A 25,244-nucleotide genomic window follows, 5' to 3' on the forward strand; every position below is an offset into this window, starting at 1 on the left:
ATTCCTTAAACTTCTTTTTAACTTAAATGAACTTACTTGCTAGCTAAATTAACTTCTGGAAATATTTCTCGAATCTTAAATTCTATCTCAAAACTCTAACTCCGGTCCGGCCTCACTGAAAATGCTGAAATGCTAAAAATCATATTACTGAACTGAAATAATAAATAATTAACTTCAAATAAATGCATTTAAAATAATCATGCAATGAAGTCAATTAAATTTAAAAAAAATCTAGAATTATGCATGGCTTATACGTCTACTGATTTACGGGTTCTACAATCCTTCCCCCCTTAAAATAAATTTCGTCCTCGAAATTAGAACTCACCGAATAACTCAGGGTATCGACTTCTCATCTCCGGCTCGGACTCCCACGTAGCTTCCTCCTCTGAATGGTTGAGCCATTTGACTTTGACTCGCTTAACCAACTTGTTCCGAAGTTTCTTCTCCTGTCTGTCTAAGATCTGCACGGGTCTCTCCTCATAAGATAAGTTCGGAGTAAGCTGCAACGGCTCGAAATTCAGCACATGCGAAGGATTTGCCATATACTTCCTCAGCATGGAGACGTGAAAGACATTGTGTACTCCGGCCAGATTTGGCGGAAGAGCCACACGATACGCTAGCGTCCCAACTCTGTCGAGGATCTCAAACGGTCCAATGAATCTCGGACTGAGCTTCCCTTTCTTGCCAAATCTCATGACACCCTTCATAGGTGCCACTTTCACGAAGACATGATCGCCCACTGCAAACTCTAACTCTCTCCTCCGCTGATCGGCATAACTCTTCTGTCGGCTCTGAGCAGTCCTCATCCTATCACGGATCTTGACTACTATATCTGCTGCCTGCTGAACAATCTCTGGACCCAACTCTGCTCTCTCTCCTACTTCATCCCAATGAACAGGAGATCTACACTTGCGACCATACAGCGCTTCATACGGAGCCATACCTATAGACGACTGGAAACTGTTGTTATAGGTGAACTCTACCAATGGTAAGTTCGACTCCCAACTCCCAGAGAAATCAATGACGCAAGCACGGAGAAGATCCTCTAAGATCTGAATAACTCGCTCCGACTGTCCATCTGTCTGCGGATGGAAAGCTGTGCTAAACAGCAACTTCGTACCCAAAGTCGAATGCAAACTCTTCCAAAACGAGGAAGTGAATCTGGGATCTCTGTCGGATACGATAGAAACTGGAATACCATGGAGTCGGACTATCTCTCGGATATACAGCTCTGCATACTGAACCATGGTGAAAGTCGTCTTAATAGGCAAGAAGTGCGCTGATTTGGTAAGACGATCTACAATCACCCAAATAGCATTCGATCCTCTGGCTGACCTCGGCAATCCGGTCACAAAGTCCATGGTAACATTCTCCCACTTCCACTCGGGAATAGGGAGAGGCTTGAGCAAACCTGCTGGTCTCTGATGCTCGGCCTTCACTAACTGGCAAGTCAGGCACTCGGATACAAAACGCCTGATGTCCTTCTTCATTCCTGGCCACCAATACAATAGCTGCAGATCTTTGTACATCTTCGTACTCCCAGGGTGAATGGAGTACGGGGACGTATGGGCCTCTGATAAGATGTCTGCTCGGATAGAATCACTGCTAGGAACCCATATCCTATCTCGGTATCTCACAATACCGTCGCTGACTGAATACAAAACACTGCCCTTAGCTTCATCTCTCTTCTTCCACTGTGCCAACTGCTCATCTGCTGCCTGACCGCTGCGAATACGGTCAAAAAGAGAGGACTGGATAGTCAAGGTAGATAAACGAGGAACTCTACCTCGAGGGTAAGTCTCAAGATCAAACCTCTGCATCTCAATCTGAAGAGGTTTCTGAATCGTCAAATGAGCCATCACTGCGACTTTCCTGCTCAAAGCATCCGCAACTACATTAGCTTTACCCGGGTGGTAGCTAATGTCACAATCGTAGTCTTTCACAAGCTCCAACCAACGTCTCTGACGCATGTTCAGCTCCTTCTGCGTAAAGAAATACTTGAGGCTCTTATGGTCGGTAAAGATCTGGCACTTCTCTCCATACAGATAGTGCCTCCAAATCTTCAAAGCCAAAACTACGGCCGCTAACTCCAGATCATGGGTAGGGTAATTCTTCTCGTGGATTTTCAGCTGTCGAGAAGCATACGCTATCACTCTCCCATGCTGCATCAAAACTGCACCTAAACCAAGCTTCGAAGCATCGGTATAAAGAACAAACTCGCCAGATCCTGACGGTACAGCCAAAACGGGTGCTGAGATAAGAGCTTGCTTCAAAGTATCGAAGCTCTTCTGACACTCCTCGCTCCACACAAACTTTACATTTTTCTTGGTCAGTGCTGTGAGTGGAACGGCTATAGAGGAGAATCCCTGGATGAATTTCCTGTAATATCCTGCTAGCCCAAGAAAACTGCGGATCTCTGATGCATTCTGAGGCACAACCCAATCTCTGACTGCTACAACTTTCGCCGGGTCTACCTCAATGCCACTGCTAGAAACAATGTGGCCCAAGAACGCCACCTTCTCTAACCAGAATTCGCACTTACTGAACTTTGCGAATAGTTTATGTTTCTGCAATGTCTGCAACACTGTGGTCAGATGCCTGCTGTGCTCCTCCCGACTCTTGGAGTAGACGAGAATGTCATCTATGAACACTATCACAAACTGGTCGAGGTACGGCTGAAATACGCGATTCATGAGATCCATGAAGATCGCTGGTGCATTCGTCAGACCGAACGGCATCACTAGGAACTTGTAGTGGCCATAACGAGTCCTGAAAGCTGTCTTCGAGACATCAGCATCTCTCACCCTCAACTGGTGATAACCGGAACGCAGATCTATCTTGGAGAAAATCGAAGCTCCCTGCAACTGGTCAAACAGATCCTCAATCCTCGGCAGTGGGTATTTATTCTTCACTGTAACCCTGTTCAACTCCCGGTAGTCAATGCAAAGCCTCATCGAGCCATCCTTTTTTTTAACGAATAAGACTGGCGCGCCCCATGGAGAAAAGCTCGGGCGAATGAACTCCTTGTCGAGAAGTTCCTGGATCTGCTTCTTAAGCTCTGCCATCTCTGTCGGTGCTAGTCGGTATGGCGCTTTGGATATCGGAGTCGTACCTGGCATAAGCTCAATGGAAAACTCCACCTCTCTCTCTGGTGGCATACCAGAGACGTCTTCGGGAAAAACGTCTAAGAAATCTCTAACAATCGGAACATCTGAGGCTGACAGGCTGGGTTCCTCGGGGACAGATAAAAGGGTTGCTAGAAATGCCCGACACCCTCTATGCATGAGCTTCCTAGCCTGAACATAAGGAATAATGCGTGGTAAGGAAAAGTACCTGTCCGGCTCAAATAAGAACTGCTCCATTCCAGGCGGTCGGACAAGAACGGATCTCCGCTGGAAGTCTATCAACACTCTGTTCCTCAATAGCCAGTCCATCCCTAGGATGATGTCAAATTCCGGCATCGGTAGCACAATCAGATCCGCATAAACAAGATTACCGTGCAGCTCAAGGTCTATATCTCGGACAACATTGGTGGCTGCCATCTCCTCGCCTGACGGCAACACTACTGAAAAGGCTGTATCTAGCCCAATGGTCTGGATCTTGAGAAAGTTTGCAAAGACCTCCGAAATAAATGAGTGAGTGGCCCCTGAATCTATCAAGGCCTTGGTAGCGGAACCAGATATAAAAATTCTCCCTGAAAGAGTGGAGCTCTAAGTTGAATCCCACTACAAGATCTAAACTTATAGACACGCAAAGGTCTAGGTTCCTCTAGCTTAATTTCCCCGAAATAAATCTGAGTAGAGCATGCAATCCTATAACAGTTCTAAGTTCAAAATCTAAATCCCGATTCCCAAAACGCGGAAATTCAAATAATAACTTAAAGTTTAAAGGTACCTGTCAACAACATAGTCTCCGGGTTGGCTTCCGCGGCATGGAGAGCAAAAACTCTGCCTTGGGTAGGCAGATTCCTCTGAGGGCACTGCAGCAACATGTGGTCTGGACTGCCACACTTAAAACACTTTCCTGAGCCAGCCATACATGCTCCAGGATGGCGACGTGAGCACCTGGGACAGACTGGGTGCTCCTGAGTCCTCGGGGCTGGGCGTCCCCGCTGCTGCTGCTGCTGCTGCTGCTGGCCTCTGTTCCTGGACGGTCCATGAAAAGGCCTCTTATTCTGCTGCTGATGCTGAAGAGGAGGAGGGCGGTGCGGTGCCTGGACTGGGCGCTTGCCCTGGCGATCCCTCTCGATATCCCGCAGATCCTGCTCTGCGGCTAAGGCCTTGGAGACGGCAACCTCATAAGTAGCAGGGTCAGATACCCTAACATCCCGGCGCAAGATCGGCCGTAAACCCACCAGGAAGTGCATCAGCTTGGCTCTGGCATCATTCGCTATCAGGGGCACAAAGTGACAGCCCCTCTCGAACTTACGGATAAACTCCGTAACCGACAAATCCCCCTGTCTCAGGCTCATGAACTCGGTGGTCAGCCTGGTGCGAACCTCCTCAGCAAAATACTTGGAGTAGAAAACCTCCGTAAAGCGGGTCCAAGAAAGTGTAGCCAATGTCAGGGCTACCGAAGCTCCTTCCCACCATAAGCGGGCGTCTCCAGTGAACAAGTAGGTGGCACATCGGACTCGATCTGCATCTCCCAGCTCCATAAAATCGAAGATAACCTCGAGGGATTTGATCCATCCCTCGGCAACCATGGGGTCAGATGCCCCAGAGAATTCCTTCGGGCGCATCTTCATGAATCGCTCATACACTGCCTCGGGCCCTGTCGGCCTGGCTGCGGCTGCGGCTACGGCTGCGGCATTGCCCCCCGCAAACTGTGCGAAGAACTGTGTCATCCCAGCTAACATCTGGGCACTCATGTCCGGTGGGGGCGGTGGAGGAGGTGGTAGGTCTCCCTCCGGTCTATGCTCCTCTCTGTCCTCTCGGCGAGGCTCCACCTCTCTGTTGCGCTCTAAAATGCGTCTAGGGGGCATACTGTTCCAACATAACCCATACGTAACTAACATGCATAATTCCATACTTTATTTTAAATGAACTCTGAAATACTGAAAATCTGGAAGCATGCTGACAAAATAATTCATGCTATAACTGAAATGCTGAACAAAATGCTGAACTGAAAAACTTACAGACCAAAGGCGTGGCTTCGTGAGCTTCTCGCGGTCAGTAGTAGTGAAACCCTATACAGAACCACCGCTCTGATACCAACTGTGAAGGACCTAAAACTCCTTTCTTGAAAATTTGCGGAAAAATTAAAAATTTTCTTTTTAAAAGAACTTAAATGGCCTCATTCATAAAATCACTGGTGAATCAAGTCCAATATTTCAAAATATTGCAGCGGAAGAAAATCAAAGTTTTGCCAACAACAACGATTTAAAAATATCCAACAACTAATAAAAATTATTTGCGAAGAAAATAACAACTGCTGCTCTGAGGTCCTCGGGTGCCACTACTGCCGACCCAAGCTGGCTCACTGGTCCCCGCCCTCGGCCCTGGCCTCATCAGTACCTACAACAATCAAGTCTAGTGAGCCTAAAGACTCAGCATGCATAAATCGCAGGTAACGAGTAAAAATCTGAATTTAAAATATGCATGTGATAAAATATCATGTCCTGAGGCATACTGAAAATAATCTGTACTGAGCAATTATAATACGTGCATAACTGAACTGGAAATCACTGTAAAAATATTTGCTCCTTGGAGCCTGTACTGAAATAACTGGTAAAATTTTCTGTTGAGATTATGTTTTACGCCTGTGGCCACTGCACTAAGCTGAACTGATCGGTAACTGGCTACCGGGGAGGCTGAAACTGAACTGAGCTGGCCGGTCACTGGCGACCGGGTGGTACCATACTGAACTGATCGGTCACTGGCGACCGTATAAAAATAACACTCCCACATAGTGAATGAACCACAAGCCATATCGCATAAATCTCAAAAATAATCATTTTCTATTTAATGCACGTAAAATAATTAACTGGCGTAATGAAAATTCCTGTAATTTTACCAACTGGATTGGATTGGATCGTTCCCAGGCTCGCTGCAACCTAACTGTGCCATGAAAAATATGCAATAGTTTAAACATGACCAACTATGCAATTTACGTTCAAAAGATGCGACTATGACGCCTAATGACTTCGCATTTAATCATGACTCCGAGCCAACCTGAACCGACACTGAACCGACGTATAGTCATGATTAAAATACGCTGAAAAATCATAAAATAATGTTCCTAAAATGATAGGGTCGAAATCTAGGTGGAATGGAGGCCAAAACACGAAACGCTCTTTCGAGAGTCAATTTGGCACATTGCACCGTAAATTCTCGTACGACCTCAAAAATGATCCAAATGACGAACGGTCGAAAACATGACCTTCCTAACTCAATGAGGCACTGTCCAGTCCAAGGCCATGGGCTAAAAGCCAACCAAGAACTCAAACGACGCTTCTGAACAGCAGCATAATTGCTGTCAAAAAATACAGCAGCTGCGCATTACAAGACTTGCATTGGTTTCGAGACTATCGGCCATTAGGGGCGTGAACCACCGACCAGAGACTCTTACCAACATCCCAAGGAATGATTTGAACCATGGCTAAGGGCCCTAGGCCAGCCACAATCCGCATCACACCAAATCTTAACCGAAGGGTCCAACCGAGAGCAACGTGTATGCGTGTGTAGTGTTTATGCTATGATCGATATCTTGCGTCGTTCCAGTGGCCATTTGATTGACCATGGCACGATCTAGACATCTAGGAGCATGATATGAACCGTGGCTAAGGGCCATAGGCCAACCAAGATCCACACCAAGCCACAAAAGAAACGAACCATATGCTGAAAAATAGAAGGGCCGAATGGGGAAAGGGGCTGTTCTTGTTGATTATTTAAAAACCGATGAGCCATGGACCAAGCCACCAAAAGGGCGACTTAGTCACGTCTTAGACATGCTAGGGAAGTGATCCAACCATGGCTAAAGGCCCTTGGGGCAGCCAAGATCAGATCCTTCCTCCTTGACATCCAAACTGAATTTTCGAATCACATTTCTGCACTTATGGGGAACTTGCTGTCATTCTGAATTTCCAGCAAGCATGGGGCTGGTTTGAATGGACCAACATGGTCCTAATGCATCCTACTACATGTATACAAGCCGCCTTGGGAGCCTGGAGTCGATCCAATACCTGAAACTCACAAACCAAAAGAAATCGTGAAGCTTGCCATGAAGAGCCGAAATTCTGCATGTGTGTTCCCAAAATATTTTGACATGTATCTCGGTTTTTGCTTGCTAAAACATGATCATGTACTGAAAAATAAATGATAATATGACTTGATTGAGGTTTGAAAGAAATCTAGACATGCCTGGTTTCGTTTCGAAAGAAAACGAAAAGAAGAGACGAGACGGCGCGGAGGAGACGGAGTGGCTTGCTTCTCTACCTTTCTTGGCTCTCGATTTTTCTCCCTTTCTCCCTAGCTGTTATTCACGTTTTTTCTACTGAAAAGGGGTCTTATTTTCGGTGGAGGTGGAGGGAGAGTGATGGTTATGAAGGTGAGGAGAAGGGTGCACAAAAATAGGATCATATCAAGACCAAGTCTTCATGCATTTGAATTTTGAATTTTGAATTGCTATCAAATGATCTCTTGGGTGGTTCTAGACTATAGTGGCCGATTTTATCATGCCAAACAAGGGTTAGGATAGTGGTCTAGTATTAATTAATTAAGGTGGAAAAATAGCTAAAAGAATTAGCATGCTAATCAACCAAGAATGGGTCAAAGGTGAGTTGGCAAGTCCTAGTTTGTTCTTCTAGGGGTGTGGCCGAAAATGCATGATAAATGATAGGGGGAAAATTGATTATCTAGTCAACTAATAATCTTTGAAAGCCTTACTAATCCTTTAATTAATTTAGTGAACTAACCCCTTAATTAAGTAACTTAAATGAGCTCATTTCTTAATCACCTCCAATAATTTAAATTAAAATCCTCAACTAACTTAAATAATTCCTTAAACTTCTTTTTAACTTAAATGAACTTACTTGCTAGCTAAATTAACTTCTGGAAATATTTCTCGAATCTTAAATTCTATCTCAAAACTCTAACTCCGGTCCGGCCTCACTGAAAATGCTGAAATGCTAAAAATCATATTACTGAACTGAAATAATAAATAATTAACTTCAAATAAATGCATTTAAAATAATCATGCAATGAAGTCAATTAAATTTAAAAAAAATCTAGAATTATGCATGGCTTATACGTCTACTGATTTACGGGTTCTACAAAACCCATCAAATCATGGTAAGAGCATCTAGTAGTATCACCTCATGATTTTATAGGTATCACTAATAGTGCCTGCAACTATCAATCGGTTATAATTAACGTACAGTACGGTCCCTTCATCTCATATATCCTGATCGAATCTGCAATCACTGATTCATCGAGGGTTGCATGTTAGATTTGATATCTATGTGATACATTCATGAAATATTCATAGTGTCATCAAATGTACAACTAGATAACTCTTATCCCTAATGCACATCTTACACTCTAGCTAAAGATTTCATGCACTACTATTTCGTTATATCATATAGGATATCCACACACGTAGGTGAGCGGTGAACTACTGACTACAATGCATTCTCCTACATATCTCGTAATTGCACGCAACCTCTCCACCTTGTGACCCACACGGGGTCGGTAAACGAGTCAAATCACGATCCTAGTAAGTAGAGTCTCAGTGTTGTCCCGAGTCGTAAAGACTAATGATGTACAATCATAACCACATACTTTTTCTCTCGATGATGATAACTATTTGGAAAGTCCAGGAACGAATTTAGAATATACAATGTTTACAAATGAGTTTTAAGATCGAATTACGATTCATTTATATTAAAGTATAATCAAGGTCTTTTATCTATGTTTTTTAGTATGTGTATACAGATAAAGTAAAACGAAATCATAAAATATAATTTATATTAAAATAAAGACTATTTATTACAATTGAGTCAATAAATTCATTAGTCAACTATTGACTTACATAACATTTACTCTAACAGTGTGCGGAAATATTACCAACTGGTTTCAGATTGAGAAAATTGTGGGTGAATATTCTTACAAGCTAGTTTACTGCCCTTTGTTTGCGACCTAGTTGATGTCACATGCAGAGATGTCGAACACTATCAAAACTATATTGGTGTGTTTGGTTGATGTGATTAAATAAGGATAGATGAATAATCACATACTTATCTAATGTTTGGTTAAAATTTTAAGATATATTAATAATCATTTTGACCCGGTTTAAGACCTAATTTTATGATTAATTATTTGATTATTAATCTAACAAATTAAGTGGGATAAGTTATCAACACACCACAAATTACATTTTTATCATCTTATCTTTTATGAAGATAAATATTTATTAAATTCTAATTTATTGTGTTTAATGATTACCGTAATATTTTCAAATATATTTAAATTAATTTTAATAAACATAAATTATAATTATAAATATTTAATTATTTTAAGATTATTTATAATTATTTAAAAAACAATAATATTATAATATCACTAAACTTTATTTAACATTAAAATTAATATTCAAAATATTACTACTATTTTAATTATTAATTATAAATATTTAATTATCTATCAAATTATTTTAAAAATATTTATAATTATTTTAAAAATATTTATAATTATTTTAAAAAAAACAATAATATTGTAATTATTACTAAAATTTTATTTAACATTAACATTCAAAATATTATTAATATTTTAATTATTAAAGTAAATATATATTTACAAATTTATTTCAAATAAATATATTTAAATTAATTTTAATAAATGTAAATTATAATTATAAATATTTAATTATCTATCCAATTATTTTAAGAATATATATTTAATTAGTATTTGGGACATTTTGGTCATTACAATAAAATTTACAAAATTAAATTAATCCATCATTTTAAAATCATACCAAACATCGTGTTATTTATCCCACCATACTATTAATCCATATATCTCATTTTTTAATCACTCTAATTATTAATCATTTATTTATCCTATCACACGTACCAAACGTGTGTGTGTATATATATATATATATATATATATATATATATATAGATATATATCCCTCAAAATAAACAACGCGAGGCCAAAATATGAGCAACTGCGTTAGTGTGTGGCTCGTATTTGATAACTTATAAATAATGCGCTTGATGATTGTCGCCATAAAATCTGTGAGCTTTTGAGCATGTGTGAGTGTATTCACAATTTGGTCATGTATGACAAATTGTAAAAGTATTCTATATTTTAATATATTTCTTGGCAAAATCTGCCATTTCCGATTTCTTCGTATATAATGCATCGTGAAGAATCGGGGGTGGGACTATTTTTCTTTTTTATGACGAAGAACTCAGGCCACGAAAGCAGTACAACGAGTAAAGCCGAGACATATACAATAACCTACAAACCACATATCAGGTCAACCTACGTAAGACTGCAGACAGAGCTTTTGTATCGAAACCTTGGATTTTTAAACTAGTTTTCTAGGTTCAAATGATGAATTCAAGAAGACGTTAGGATTTTATAATAAATCTAGAGGATTTAATTTGTAAAACAGATGTTGAAATTTGGCTCAAATTATAACAAGGCAAAAACTTGTGTGAGACGTTCACACGGATCGTATTTTGTAAGACAGATCTATTATTCAGGTCATCCATGAAGAAGTATTACTTTTTATGCTAAGAATATCGATAAAATTGACACGTCTCACAGATAAAGATTCGTGAGATTGCCTCACAAAAGACCTACTCTTATAACAAATGACACGAAAGAGTTTAAAAATCTTATAAAATTTATTGACCTTAATAATATATATTTACCGCTATTTTTAAGGAATTTAAGAATAAATACGAGAAGCATACGGAATATCATTGATTTAATTTTAGATAACTGAATGTTAGAATTATAAAACAAATTAATTTGGCTAGAATTAAGATATATAACAGGTACTCAACCTTTGATAGGATGGTCCTTTATTCGGGTATGAAATTAAGTATGTAATTTTTTTTTTAGTCGAGGGAGGAGTGACAAATGAATATCAAACCCGAGTTTTGGCCCCAAATATCATACATTGATGCAAGATTAGTTATAAATCATTTACAAAAATACTAATATAATGCAGTATTCTAAAAAAATACAACCTAAAAGATAGGAAACTCCACCCACTGTCGCCATTTTTACAAAGATGATACCTCTACAGCTCAAAATCCGTCTTGATGACCGCCTAGATTAATATTTAAATTTTTAATTTTTTCATTTTAATTTTTTTAAAAATAGATTATTTGACATAGTTGTCCATCAATTTGTATAAATAAAAGAGGAAAATGCCATGGATTTTAAGCTTGAATCCGATACAGATAAACTGTTATGAAGATTAACAAAAAAAATTATATATTCAGACTAAAAAACCATCTAGACGACCGCCTAAGCACCTGCAAGCTAGGTGGTGGGTTGGCGCCCGCCAACTAGTTTTAGAAGAGAAGGTGATCAAAAGCTAACTCTAACTAGGAAAGGTTCGCAAGACAGTTGTTCATGCTTATCACGACTATGGCTATTCAAGATCAGATGTTGCATAAAGTAACGTAAAGGCGCTAGTTTCTAACTTGTTATAAAAAAAAGTTTCAAAATTAATAGCGATAGAATAGAGGAATGATAAAGAATACATGGGACCATAGACACCATCCACAACCATTGGACTGGTATACAATGTTAACTACGTCTTTATTCATTATATATAGAGAGAAAGTACTCGAAATGATTGTAAATGTGAATGACATAAAACAAAAGAAAAAATTACTTGATTATCTATTTAACCCCATGTTTGATGAGAGCGCAAGGAAGAAAATATCAAACAAAATGGTGAGTCTATGTCACATATCATACATTCAAACAAATTTAGGTTGCACCAAAATGAAAACTGAAGGAATGGCTACCTATTTTTTTTGTCCACAAGCAACCAGTGAAATGCTCCAGAATTACTCGGTTTCGTAAATATTCTTTTTGTTTCTTCAGCTTGGTAATTCTGGATACCTGGAAATAATACAACATTCAACCAACGGAAAACATGAAGTTGAACAAACAACAAAATCTTATTATATCACAAAGATGGAACATCTGAAAGTTCAACAATCACAGAAGGCAATCACATTACACATGCAGTCACGAATACATATTCGCATCCCTGTAGTCAAGAATGCTTGCATTGCTCCTGACAGTAATAACTGTTCCTTATACATCTGTTATTTCTAGTGATTTAGTGGTAAATGAGTTTGATGACCGAGTAGGTGTATCGAGAACAACTTTCTCAATCTTCAATCTCTTACGATTCACCATATTGCAATTACAGGTAACTGGGTATGCTTCTACTAGGTAGTCAGTCATTGGCAGGGTGGGTTCTAATAAACAGTAACGGTTTGCAGAGTTTGATTCACTTTTCGGGAAAAAAAAACATTTCAAATGCCAGTTCTGGAGCATTTCACTGGTTGCTCAACAACTGAGAATGCCATCAGTTCCACATCAGTTTTCCCATGTGTTTTGTAAAGAAAGAGTAAAAAGAAAAGAAAAGGATATCAACACAATTTCTGCTCAACAACGTCCAGTGAACAAAATATTTTGCTTATTTTCACGACGCACATCATCTGCAATGCGAACATAAATTTAAATCCCGTCATCCTTCAATATCCAGAAAATAGGATATCAAGGTACAGTGTCATCACAGCTTCTGTTGAAACAAGATAACTTTGTTATAGAGTAACACAATGGAAGAAGCTACTTTTCCTTTCTCATCCCCTGCACTAATTCTTTAAATGCAGGTAGCTCGGATAAAACTGTGCGAGGTCGAAGCCTCCAAACAAATGATAGCCTATTTAAAATCTGATTTGTAATACACATTCTACCCATTCTGTCAAAAACCATTGTGTATGTTCCTGAATGTTAAGATCTCATAAGATAAAACTATAGCCATTTGCTATCAATTGTGTTAAGTTGTCATAGAAACTGCCAAACTAAAGAAACATAATTTGATGTTAATTATATTCGAGAATCAACAATGAAGAAGAGCAATCACGCTTATGAAAGATCAGGAACAAAGCAGAACTCATGCAAATGTAGTAAAATATATTGACGAAAACAGAGGCTACGGAGAAGGAGTAGAGCCTGAACCAAATGAATAAAAAAAGTTCGGATTGACCTTGGACCATAGCAGTGAGAACTTAGTGATTTTAATGTCAAACAACTAGCAGTATATGCTGTGAATTCTATAATTTAAGCCACTATTTCATCAAAATACACAATAAGATCAGTTACTCATTAATAGAGATATTAATTAAGTTTATTTCAAATAAGATGTTCAATATCAAATGCATCAATGCCAAGCAGTTTAAGGTGAGTAATCCCGTAAAGCGCCACTCTTATCAGGTAAATAGATGCCATTTAGGTGAATGGAGCCATGATAACACAATAAAGGAAAACTTTATTTGATTCGAGTAATTTTTTCTTGTTGCTGAAGCTGGACCCTGGAATGAGCAACGAGGAAGCAGTTTTGGCAAGATGTTGAAAACAAATTAATCGCTTTCATGTTGCTATGTATGCCTGTGCACAAACACATTCAACTTCAAACAATTTATCATTCAGAACAGTGGATACAAATCAGAATGATTATAGAGACCCAACAGCACAAGATATAAATGTGTTTTGCAATGAAGAATCTTTTGCAATGCACAAAAATTTCGAAAAGTAATTGGTCGTTCACCGATATGCACTTCCTAACTGGCACAACTTAAACAAGGAAACTTGTTTGACTTGTTTCTTTAACACCAGATATGCCTCCAGATCAGAAATGTAAACTTTATAGCATTATTAATAACAATATCTTCTGTTGTCTAATATTCTTAACTTCAAACATATCAATATCGTTTCCTTGTTTCTGTCTTTACTCTTGTTGATTGATAGAAAAAATCTTCTAATATAAGAATCTATTCGAATACACCCAATGTAAAACAAAACCCAAAACTAAGTAGTAACTTCTAAGCAACCAATGGCCCAATCACTGGGCTAATGGGCTGCACCTAGTTACCTCTTTATTCCAACAGATTTGAACCAACAAAATTGGAAAAACAAAACTTTAACACATTTGTCTTAAAACATTCAAGCAATAATGCAATGCATTTATACAATAAAACATGATAAAAACAAAACATCACCTAAACACAAATGTAAATTGAAGGGAAAAACTCTAAACCACAACAGAAACATACTTCAGTCGAGGTCCTCCTCGTTAGCGTGTCCTCTTCCCCCTCCTCCGAAGTTGGGATTGGATGCTCCATTGTTACTATTGTTGGTGTTGGTGTTGGTGTTGGTGTTGGTGTTGGTGTTGGTGTTCCCTCCGTCACTGCTTCCAGCTCCTCCACCCCCACTATTGCTTGTCTCTGCTGGTGAACCAAATCCTCTAAAAAGCCATGGGAATGATATCCTAAACCCCCTTTCCACTGTCCTTGGTGTCTGTGAATTTGCGTTATCGTCATCATAAATGCTCTCCAGACTTCCACCACCAGACCCCAACCCTATATTACTACTACCATCACTGTTCCTTCTACCATTATCATTCGACTGCCCAGTTTTCCGGTTTTCATAATCTTGATCATCAGTAGGCAACTCATATCGACACACCGGACAGGAGTTATGTAGCTCAAGCCAAGGCACTATACAATCCATGTGGTAAATATGTTTGCAAGGCATCTGTTTAGCCTCCTCATTCAACTCAAAACTATCTTTACAAACAGCACATTGAGATGAATCCGACACCAACATCTCCTCGTTAATTTTTATATCCGGCAATCCCTCCACCGCAGATTTCGAAGCAGGAGGTGTCCCATAACGATTTGGATCATTCTCCGCAAGCTGCTGTATCAATTGCTCCAAACCAGGCCCCATAAAATAATCCCCCAAATTCGTCGGAAGCCTAAAGTCGACCCCTCCACCACCTGGTCCACCTCCTCCAGGTGTTTCAAACACAAGCTGAATATTTGCCCCCCTCGCCTGTAAATTATTGATGTAATTATTCAGAAAAGCATATGGATTAAATTCGTTGGGGGATCGGTCGCCGAAAAGCGCAGACAGGTCGTCAAATGTTTCCAATCCACCTCGGCCGGAAGCAGAGGAGAAGATAAAGGGTAAGTTCGGGAAACTGTCGTCAAAAAAACGGTTAGGGCCAACGTTACTAGGGTTTGGTGGAGGCGCGGTGTCCGATTCCTCCAAAAAACCACCTTGACATATCGGGCAAACAAGATCCGCATCTGGCGACGGCGGGGGTGTGATGCTGACTTGCCGTTCGCATTGGTAGCAGAAATACAGCAGCGGAGCGACGGCGGCGCCGATAGTTCCCGCCGAAGACATTATAATCCCGTGATTCTGCGAGTATCTAGATGAATCTACGTCCACCGATTGTGCACAGAGAGAAATGAATTTCGCGGATGGGGAAGATTTTGGGGAGATGAATTCGGGCGAAGGAAATGGAAGACCAAAGGAAGCCGTACAGTGCCAGTGGGAAAATGGTTGTGTTCGGTTGATCGCATTTTAGTTTCGTACAATTAGACCAAAAACGTTGTTATTTTTTTCCGATCTTATATAAGTCGCTACTTGCTACTAAATTTTAGTCAAATCTTGATGGATAAATATAGAAGTGGATTCTATATTCCAATTTGGACACAATTATCTTAATTGCCAAATATCTATTCTATTTTATTAAGGATAAGGACATGATAGTAACCACCCAGGAGATGCCAATTTTTTCTTCTAACTTTTACTAATATTACACTTTTGTTTTTTTGTTTTTTCCTCCAAATTTCAAATTCTAAGATATCATAATATTTGAAATTCATTGAATTTAAATTCTTTACTTCGATGGAAAAGAATATCCGGTGTGAAATTTAAATAGAAATATCATTATATTTGTTTCTATACTTAAAAATTTTCAAATTCTAAAATAATTTTTAGTTAAACGCGTGTTATGAAATTAAAACAAATATTACTGTAATAAAATAATCATGTTTTATTTCAATGCGTTTTATTTACTTAATTCGGTCAAAGTCCATTTTCAAATTATTCAAAGTAAAGACTAGAACAAAATTATTTTAATGAAAAATATGAAAAAAAAATTAAGTATTTGAATTATGTATCATTTTAGATTTGAAATTATTGTGTTTTTCATTTATTTTTAAGGGAAATCTACATACAACCCAAAAAAATTATATTTAAAAAATATATATATATATATATCTTATTCTATTTTATTAAGTGTGAGAACATGATAGTAACCACCTAAGGACATCAACTTCTTCTTCCAACTTTACCCTTATATGATACTAATATTACATTTTTATTTTTTAAAAAAAAAAATTTCAACAAACACTTTTATTTTTAATATTTTATATCAACAATTCAAATATCAATTTAGTCCCTCCATAATTTGTCAAATTTCACTTTAGTCTATCGATAATGATAAAAAAGACTGTACACACACGCATCGCGTGTGCAAAGTAACTAGTATATATTATATCTATGGTTGACATGCTCATAATAGATACCATTTGACAAATTTGTTATCAAATCATATCCCTTCACTTACATCCTTCCATCCAAATTGCTATTCAAATCGAGATTATGTCATGCTATTTTGAATCATACAAAACAAGATCAAAAAAACTAAAAAAGATGAACTCAAAAAACTTATTATTAACAATTGATAACACGGTAAAGCCTCTCGAAAAATATGCTGCACATGCTTGTGCTGAACATCAGCATCTCCCTCATCCACTCTGGTGCCACTTTTTCAAACGTCCCTAACGACAGCACCTGGTATAGGAGTTCTGCTTCTCCGTGTGTGTTAGGTATCCATGTCAAACTGAAAGAATAACCTGCTGGAGAAAATTCTACTGAGTCGGCTATAAATTTACAAAACAGAAAGACCTCAATAATCCTAGTATCTGGCCTAGTCATAACTGAAGATTACCACTTGATTGGTGTAGCGCCTGTATACATGGTTTACTACTTTGACTATCACGGGAGACTTTCATGCCAAGTACTGACTCGACAAGGCATTGAAACAGGCAGTAAACAGCATTACTGTCAGTGGCATCACCCCCTACCATCAAAACAGTAATTAAATCTCCAGGTTGTCGGACAATGTAGAGATATCATATGAGCAATATGTTTGCCTTTTGGAACATACCTGGACTGTTGATCTTAATTTGACAAATAGCAGGCTGGATCATAACATCTCAATAGTTAGGCTAAACTAGAAAGGCACACTTTTAGTAAACTGAATGCAACGTAATACGTATGTACCTTTTGGATGCTCAGAGACGCACAATCTGTCAGATGCCCATGCTCCCCATCAACGTGAGTGTTGGCTGTGCCTTCAGTTATAAGCTCAAGTTTCCGTTTTTTTGCTGATCTAAGTACATATTTACTACGTGTTCCTTCAGCTGGAGAATCTTGACGTGAAGTTCGCTGCTCACTTTCAATATCCTTACTCACAGCACAGTTTGAGCATTCTTGTAATTCAAACTTCCGAAGCTTTGAAATTTCTTCTGAGAGATCCTTGTCTATGATATCATGGAATACAAACTATTTAGAAACTGACACTAGGCAAGTGTCTTGAGGAACCTTCGGAAACCATAAGTAACTATAGAATGCAAGGGTACCATTAAAAGTTTTTTTTAAAGCTCACATGATGAATATTTTAACCACGCGACAAGCATGCTAATATGAAGAGTATTCTACCAGAGTAACAAGCGTGATTGAAAAAGATAATTCAACTTTGTGAATCAAAAATTGGTCGTGATAACGATAAACCAAGGCCTTATTTCCCAATACTTTTGGAATAATCAAGCTATTCAGATTACGCTACAAAGTTTCCAAGGTTAGCAACAGTAAACTTCGGTTCAGTAAGACACTAGTTCAGTCAGTAATTAAACAGAAGTCCTCAAAATCTACACTATGACACCAACACTATGATGCAATGATAGCAACTGATGGACTTTCAACTTAGGAAAGTGCAGAAAGTTCATGGTCACAACTATTTTATTCGTGAATTAAAAGAGAGTGATGTATCCTTACTTCTCTTATTTTCTTCCATCAAAAGCTTTTGGCACTGAACATGTTCATCACCAGAAGATCTACAGCCAAAATATGTACACAAATTTAAAGAGATCTGGTAATATTTAGGGCATGATTGGTACGTTTGAATGGAATCAACTTCGGAATGGAACGTGGGAGGTAATGGAATGAGAAATTTATCCTTTTTCTTGTGATTCGTATCAAATAATACTAGAAATGAATGGAATGGAAATATTTTTTTATAATTAAATCATATTTTTATTTAAATATTAAAAAAAATTATTTACTATTTATTATATATCATTAATATTATATTATTGTTGTTGTTAATATTGTCCCTGTCAAATAATGACTAATTTTATTTAATTTTGAAATATCATTCTTAAATGATACTTTTAACATTATTATTTAATTTATTTATTATTATATTATATTAATTTCTTATCATTTATTTTTGTCATCAAATAATAATAATAATAACAGTTTTATATTTATTGTTCTCATAAAATTATTGTTATTACTAATATTAATTTTCCTACTATTTGTGATTTTTATTTATTTATTATTATTATTAATTTATTATAATTGTTTATAAACAAAGATAAAATTTCTATAATTGAAAGATTTGAAAAATAAAAATGATAGAATATATTGATAAATATGTACAATAATAAATATGAAAAGTAAATAATAAGAGGGGATGAGAATGGGTAAACCCAACCCAAATGGGTTCACGGGAATAGTCATTCCTATTGGAATGCGTATTCCCATTACAACCAAGCATGAAAATGGGAATGAGGTTGGGACCTCATTCTAATGTACCAATCATGCCCTTAAAGATTACCAAGTGGTAATGAATAAATGCATGCCTTATAGCAGCCAGTTCACCTTTTTAAGTCATATACTTGTCCATGTAGCTTGTCATTTTCACTTTTCAAGTATTCTATCATTTCATCCGCAGCTGCATTTAACAGAAGTATTGAACATATGAGACAAATCTTACATAAAATAATGAAGGATGCATGTACTGATTCTAAACTATGAAATGACCAACAAGAAGCTAAACAGCAAAACGGCATAAGCTTTAAAACAAAACAAAAAAGGTAAAAATAAACAGAGTTGGTACTGTACCAGCTGCATAATTCCTGAATTTTAGTTCTTGCTCACGATTCAGCTTGTCTAGTCGGGATTCTTTTTCTTTCTGACAAGATAAGGAAGAAAAAAAGCTCGAAGATGATAATAAAGTTAATTCCATACAATCACATGTATAGAATGTAAGACATAATTGTACTATAATTACAATAACTGAAATGATGCTTAATTGAAATAAAGTAAATGGGAAACAAAATTAGTCCAGCAGCTGGTTCAGCAACCAAGCGCAACAGTGACGAGAGCTGTTCCGGTAGAGCTAACATTCTAGCGAAAGATCAGCACAGAGGCATGGAATCAGTACTGAAGCGGTAGCTATCGAGCACAGCTGAACAACTAATTCCATCAACCAACAGATACATAACTCTGAATGACTGGTAGATAACATAGTATACTCTAGACTTTTAACTCCAATTCAGCAGAGAGAAATGCTCAGGTTGTTGTTACCAAAGCCCAATTCATGAGTGGCAGAGTTCTGACATTTATTTGTAAAATATATACCGAAACCCAGGAAATTCACAATTGCCTAATAAAAATTCCCCATCTCACTTAGGTGCTTTAAAAATCAATGACCATCCATTTCCATGGCACATTTAAAACCAGCAACAATCGAGGCAAATTGTTGCTTAAGATGAACAAAATACATGCCTGAATATTATCACTTTGAACAAACAAACAAACAATAAAGAAACAGCAATAAGCTAAAATGCCAAGAGAATTTAGGAGAAAATTTTCAAAACCCGATGTGTAAATTGTAAAATTGCCTCCATATTTATACGGTTGATTCTCGCACATCAAGTGCACCACTAATTCCATTCATTATCACTTAAAGCTCCCTATTCCAGAACAGGTCATTAAGAGCTCACTACTCCACCACCATCATCGTGGTAAGTTTGGGGAGATGTAGGGTCAAACTACATGAATGTTTAATCATACCCAGTCACGAAATTAAAAGGTTCAAATCGGGCCCTAGTTTGTTCTTCAACTCAATTTCAAATCATCCTATTATCACGTATTAAAGCCACAATTTTTGTTCGCAATAGTCCAAATTTTCCAAAACACAAAAGTACACAGTGGTAGAAAGAGAGACCTTGAGTTTGGAGTATTTGTTGTAGAGCTTCGCATAAAGCACCTCCATCTAAAATCAACATAAACAACAAAAACAAGTAAGTTCAGTAACAACAAAACTTTTCACAAGATCCACTCCAAAGCAAAAAAGAACATTTAGAAATCGAAAGTCTTTTTTTCCGTATCCCCTCAGTCGAATCCTCTCAGATGAATAGGTACTGACAGAAAAATATCCAGAGGATTTTGGTCGAACACCTTACTGGCATGGGGCGCACCTATATATTTGATGAAATACAAGTAAAATTGAGCCGCGATAAGCTACGGACAACGAGGAAGCAGAAGCAGCCGGAGAGATACCTGAAAAGTGCAGTCTCCGTTCCGGGATTGATGAAATTGAAATTTTCGCGGGATATGCTCAGGTTTTCGAGATTTTGAATCAGCACACTCCTTGTATTTGTTTTATAATAATAAAAGAAAATACAACTACTTTCGTGAAACGATCTCACGCGTCAATTTTATGAGAATCATTCATAAAAAATATTACTTTTTATACCAAAATTATTACTGTCTCACGAATAAAGATTTCTGAGAATGTATCACATGAGACCTACTAATGTCTAAGTGATTTTGGTTTTTCATTTTGAAATGTTAGCCTACTATTTTTTTTTTATTTTACGATTTTAATCTTTGAGGATTTAAATAAATCAATTATGTTATGATTAAAGGTTGTATCTGCAGTTGCTTTTAAAATTGATCATAAATTTTTTTAGAATAAACTTTGCAAAATTTGTAAAAAAAATTATAATCACTTTTTTTAATCATTTGCAAACACTGCCTAAATCAATCAAAGCAAGTCCTAGTCCTTGTAACAAAATTTTAGTTAGCAAAAACAGATGTTCAGTGCTTAGGATCTCGATTCTCGAATTCGAGACCTCGTATTTTATTTGGACAATGATCTCGATTCTCGAATTTGAGACCTCGTATCTTTACTTGGACACTGATGTGTAATCCAGTGTTTTGCCGATGTCCAGCTAGTGCTTAACAGATAGATTAGCATACACAAAATTGCCTCCAATTTCAGTAACAGGAAAAGAATGATAGAATGTTTAACATTCCAACTTATATAAAGAAGTATTTGCAATTCGAATATGTTTTTACATAAAATAAAAAAAAATAAAAAAAAAAAGACAGGATATCTGGTAAACGAAAGTTGGAATTTTATCTAAATATGATTTACTACATCGATTTACGAACATGTTGATGAACATGACTGTTTATTTTATCGTCTAGAGGTGAAATTCAACTTAAAATATTTAGATCGTGTGAGTCTTTCGTATTTAAAGAGATTCATCTCGACTAATTCACTCATTATATCACAGATAAACAAATGGTAAATACTGAAACTATCCTATTATATTGACAAGTGAAACATCACATCCCGATTAATAATTATGTATCAAAGATTAAGAATAAAAAAATTAGTAAGAGGCAGGATCTTTGTTCCAAGATAAGTATGCTGGATCCCCTAAAGGCCTGCAAAGATCACCAAACTTTATATGATTAGCTTCACTTCATTTTCCCAAACTCTTTAATTTAACTGAATCTGCACAATAATTAGGGACCTTGGCTTGAGGAGATACACAAGGATGAAAGCTATAGCAAGAAATAGGCAAATCCCACCAACTGTGATGTAAATTTTTCCCAAGAAATCATTCTTTCCACCAATCCAAGTTGTTGTAGATATCACTAGATTCTTTTTCCCGTCGAAAGAATAGGTGTTGTAGTTGTTTTGTATCACTACTGTTATCTTGTCATTGGCTTCAAGATCAGTCTCGATCCTCCCGTAGAGTTTGCGAAAATTGGGCAGTGCTGCGGTTCGCATCCAAACAAGAAGATCTTCTTGCTCACTCAACTGCGGATGAGAAAGGAAAACATTGAGATGTAGATAAAAGATAGGGATCAAATACGAGTTAAGCAAGGGGGATGTAGGAAGATGCAAGGGGGCAATATTTTTCTCTTCAAGTTAAGATGTTGAAGTTTTGTGTTTAACTTTTATAAAATCAATTAAGTTGCTCCCTTCATCCCCTCTCTCCACTGAATCACTGGATTCGCCGATAAGTATGAGGTGAAGTTGGACTAACGGGTATGCTCTCGTTGAGTTTTGCGCCCCCAACAAGGCCTCGAGTTTGGAAGTTTTTCGGATACACATTGGATCCGAATTTATGGGTCCTGTCGCTTCTCCATGCGATGTCTTTCTTGTTGATTGGTATGGTGTTCCCATTTATTGAAATGGTGTATGTGTCGTTGAATAAACTCCATGCGACTAGACCACAAGGAACAATGGGCTTGCGATCGTCATTGAAAGCCTCTGGCTCACATGTCTTTGTCTTTTGCTCATTTTCTGGGCTCTTGTACTGCTCATCACTTCTACTTTTTACATATCTGCATCAAGAATAGGACATTAAACTCAAAAGGAGAGTTATAATAGTTATAATAAATGAAACAAATAATTTCACGAACCGGCGATGGTTCTGATAGAAATCATCCAGCTGATAGTACACAAAAATCGGCTGCTTCATCTTCTTTGGAACCTTGAGACACAATCGACAATTCATGCGTTCAATTTAACTAGAGAATAAAGGAACAAAAAGGGATTAAAAAAAGCTGTCAAATCACAAAAATGAGCCTACATTTAAGGTCCTGATACAGGTTTTGTTCGTTCTGTCATCCTGGATATAACCAATCCTCTCGAAATGTGCAGCTTCATTATCATTGGCATTTGAAGAAATGCAAACCTCATCGTATCGGTCTACAATTTCGACAACCTACGAACATGCTTGACAAAAAAAGAGTTCAGCTATATGCATCAAATAAATCTCAAAATTGCCACAAAGAGTCAGGATGACCTGTATAACGAAAAATGTTTGAAATTTCATGCCTAACTTTTTGAAAAATTCCAATCTCATCGCCAAAATCTATTGAATCACCGCACGAGCTGATTCATATTACGATAATCTTCACCATTCTACATAACACAGAGACCAACAGGTTTGTATACATGACTTTCCCATTTACCTTACTCATCATAACAGTGCAAACTAACATGAAACCGAAAACGGGCTCCTCGATTCTAGCTTAACTAGATTGAGACAAGAATACTTTAGATCATGACTGAACCAGAAGGAACAGTTCCATCCCAAAAAATAAGTCGACATCAAATTCCTTGTTCCACCCCTACCCAATATTAAATCGGAGCAGTCAATCAATATATATGATATAAATAGAACAATTACGGCATCGGATGCGGACAAGGAGGAGAGGCCGATTGGAATAAAGGTAATGCCAATAAAGATGAAAGTTGATATAACCTGAATAGAATCAAAAAATACAACAATGAGCTAATCAATCAACAATTTTAATGGAAATGCATAAGAACCCAATAAACTTCTACACACATTGAAGTTCTTACCAATCCTGGAGTTAGAATCGGCTTGCATGCAGGAAGTTCTTGCTGGGTAAACCTAGAATCTGGAAATTTTCGGAATTTACCAAAAAAAATCGCAGATAAAATCAAGAAAAACTTAAATAAAAAATATATCAAAATCCCACATAAAATACAACGCAAAAACTATAATTTTCATTCGAAAAAACGAAAACGAATATCCCTACATCTGGGTTTCTTGGATTTCTTGGAAGATGATTGGGAGGCTCCATCTCCAGAGCTCATCGCGTAAATTGTGAACAAACCGAGATCACCCTGTTATTTATCTAATCGGTTACAAAAAATAGCAAAATCCTCAAAATTTGTGTGATTTCGGGAAGAGAAGGAAAACTTCCAGCATCTGATTGCATGGATTACGCTTCTTTATCCGTTTCGTTTCATTTTTCTATTTTTCAAAGTGATATTTTTGAAATTAAAGAATTTTATCCGAAAATAAAAGGTCGTTGGACATTGAAACGCGGGCGGGTTGATAAACGGAAAATATTCTTTCAAAATAAAATCTGAAAATATGAATATTTGGTTTTTGTGATATTAACTAATTAATGTATGTGATTCAATGGTGGGAAATTTTTGGAATTTATTTTTTGGGAACATCTAGAATGTTATATAATAATCTATATACATTGTTTTAGATAAATAACAATATTTCATTAAAAAAGAGATAAATAAATATAATATATAATAGGACAAAAACTTGTGTGAGACGATCTCACGGATATGGGTGATCACGGTGCGGTTTTGCGGTTTTTTTAAAAAAATTTAAACTGAATTGCCATATGCTGTCGGTTAGTATTTTGAAAAATTAATCGCGATTTTACATGAAAAATTAGCCTTACGGTTTTGAGCGATTTCAAGCGGTTGCGGTCGGTTTACGGTTTTTTTAATGAAAAATATTAGAACATATATTATAATTTATATTTGAAAACAATACCAATATATTGTCTCCAAATATAAAATATAGTTCAAAACATATAAAGATCCAAATACGTAAAACAATAATCAAGATTCAAAACTAAATTAATAATTTAACAACACAATACATTCACAACAAAAATGACATTTACACTATTTTATCTTTTTTTAACTTTCAAACTTCAAACAAAACATTGTAGCAAAAGAAATAAATACTTTAATAAAAGAGTAATATGAAGAATAATTAAGAAAAATATAAGTTTTATTTGTAAGAATGATAATTTTGAAGAGAGTTAAAATATAATGAATGATGACTTCTTTATTTGAATATGTTGTTTACAAATTATTATAATTTTAGGCCCAATATTATGGCAAGCGGTTTAGACGGTGCAATGTGGTGGGTGCGATTTGGTGCGGTTCTTGACAAAAAAAAT

The 25,244-nt window shown here is 37.0% G+C and overlaps 3 protein-coding genes across 10 annotated transcripts; all 3 read right to left on the bottom strand.

The window, feature by feature from the left end:
• Positions 1-11,759: 11,759 nt before the first annotated feature.
• On the bottom strand, positions 11,760-15,626 carry LOC142520662 (E3 ubiquitin-protein ligase RING1-like). 2 transcript variants are annotated; one of them, XM_075623743.1, is made up of 3 exons: positions 14,426-15,626; positions 14,318-14,395; positions 11,760-12,092 (listed from the first exon to the last, which is right to left on the bottom strand). In XM_075623743.1, exons 1-2 carry the CDS (start codon positions 15,453-15,455, stop codon positions 14,319-14,321), a joined length of 1,107 nt encoding a protein of 368 aa, XP_075479858.1. In that variant the 5' UTR covers positions 15,456-15,626; the 3' UTR covers positions 11,760-12,092; position 14,318. The 2 variants fall into 2 exon arrangements, with proteins under 2 accessions (XP_075479858.1, XP_075479857.1); XM_075623742.1 differs by having other exon boundaries at positions 14,318-15,624.
• Positions 15,627-16,648: 1,022 nt separating this feature from the next.
• Positions 16,649-20,851, bottom strand: LOC142520800 (uncharacterized). 7 transcript variants are annotated; one of them, XM_075623931.1, is made up of 10 exons: positions 20,754-20,850; positions 20,620-20,671; positions 20,419-20,466; positions 19,311-19,380; positions 19,068-19,140; positions 18,180-18,238; positions 17,406-17,665; positions 17,290-17,323; positions 17,071-17,202; positions 16,649-16,978 (listed from the first exon to the last, which is right to left on the bottom strand). In XM_075623931.1, exons 3-10 carry the CDS (start codon positions 20,464-20,466, stop codon positions 16,794-16,796), a joined length of 861 nt encoding a protein of 286 aa, XP_075480046.1. In that variant the 5' UTR covers positions 20,620-20,671; positions 20,754-20,850; the 3' UTR covers positions 16,649-16,793. The 7 variants fall into 7 exon arrangements, with proteins under 7 accessions (XP_075480046.1, XP_075480045.1, XP_075480047.1 ...); XM_075623930.1 differs by having other exon boundaries at positions 20,551-20,671; XM_075623932.1 differs by having other exon boundaries at positions 20,652-20,671; positions 20,754-20,841.
• A 940-nt stretch (positions 20,852-21,791) lies between these two features.
• LOC142520799 (ALA-interacting subunit 3-like) lies at positions 21,792-24,317 on the bottom strand. The gene is made up of 8 exons (XM_075623927.1): positions 24,066-24,317; positions 23,866-23,924; positions 23,690-23,764; positions 23,087-23,221; positions 22,917-22,987; positions 22,538-22,838; positions 22,019-22,308; positions 21,792-21,929 (listed from the first exon to the last, which is right to left on the bottom strand). Exons 1-8 carry the CDS (start codon positions 24,121-24,123, stop codon positions 21,875-21,877), a joined length of 1,044 nt encoding a protein of 347 aa, XP_075480042.1. The 5' UTR covers positions 24,124-24,317; the 3' UTR covers positions 21,792-21,874.
• Between the last annotated feature and the right edge of the window lie 927 nt (positions 24,318-25,244).

This window comes from Primulina tabacum, chromosome 12 (assembly GCF_025594145.1).
Source record: "Primulina tabacum isolate GXHZ01 chromosome 12, ASM2559414v2, whole genome shotgun sequence".
Taxonomy (NCBI): domain Eukaryota; kingdom Viridiplantae; phylum Streptophyta; class Magnoliopsida; order Lamiales; family Gesneriaceae; genus Primulina; species Primulina tabacum.

Excerpts from the sequence above, each read along its gene's own strand:
- LOC142520799 (XM_075623927.1), bottom strand. The coding sequence starts at position 24,123 with ATGAGCTCTGGAGATGGAGCCTCCCAATCATCTTCCAAGAAATCCAAG. Across the intron at positions 23,222-23,689 it reads CCTTGTCCGCATCCGATGCC|GTTGTCGAAATTGTAGACCG; the intron begins GTAATTGTTCTA and ends GCATGTTCGTAG. Across the intron at positions 22,988-23,086 it reads CCTGTATCAGGACCTTAAAT|GTTCCAAAGAAGATGAAGCA; the intron begins GTAGGCTCATTT and ends TTGTGTCTCAAG.
- LOC142520800 (XM_075623931.1), bottom strand. The coding sequence starts at position 20,466 with ATGGAGGTGCTTTATGCGAAGCTCTACAACAAATACTCCAAACTCAAG. Across the intron at positions 17,666-18,179 it reads GATGGAAGAAAATAAGAGAA|ACAAGGATCTCTCAGAAGAA; the intron begins GTAAGGATACAT and ends ATGATATCATAG. Across the intron at positions 17,203-17,289 it reads AATTAAGATCAACAGTCCAG|GGGGTGATGCCACTGACAGT; the intron begins GTATGTTCCAAA and ends TTTTGATGGTAG.
- LOC142520662 (XM_075623742.1), bottom strand. The coding sequence starts at position 15,455 with ATGTCTTCGGCGGGAACTATCGGCGCCGCCGTCGCTCCGCTGCTGTAT.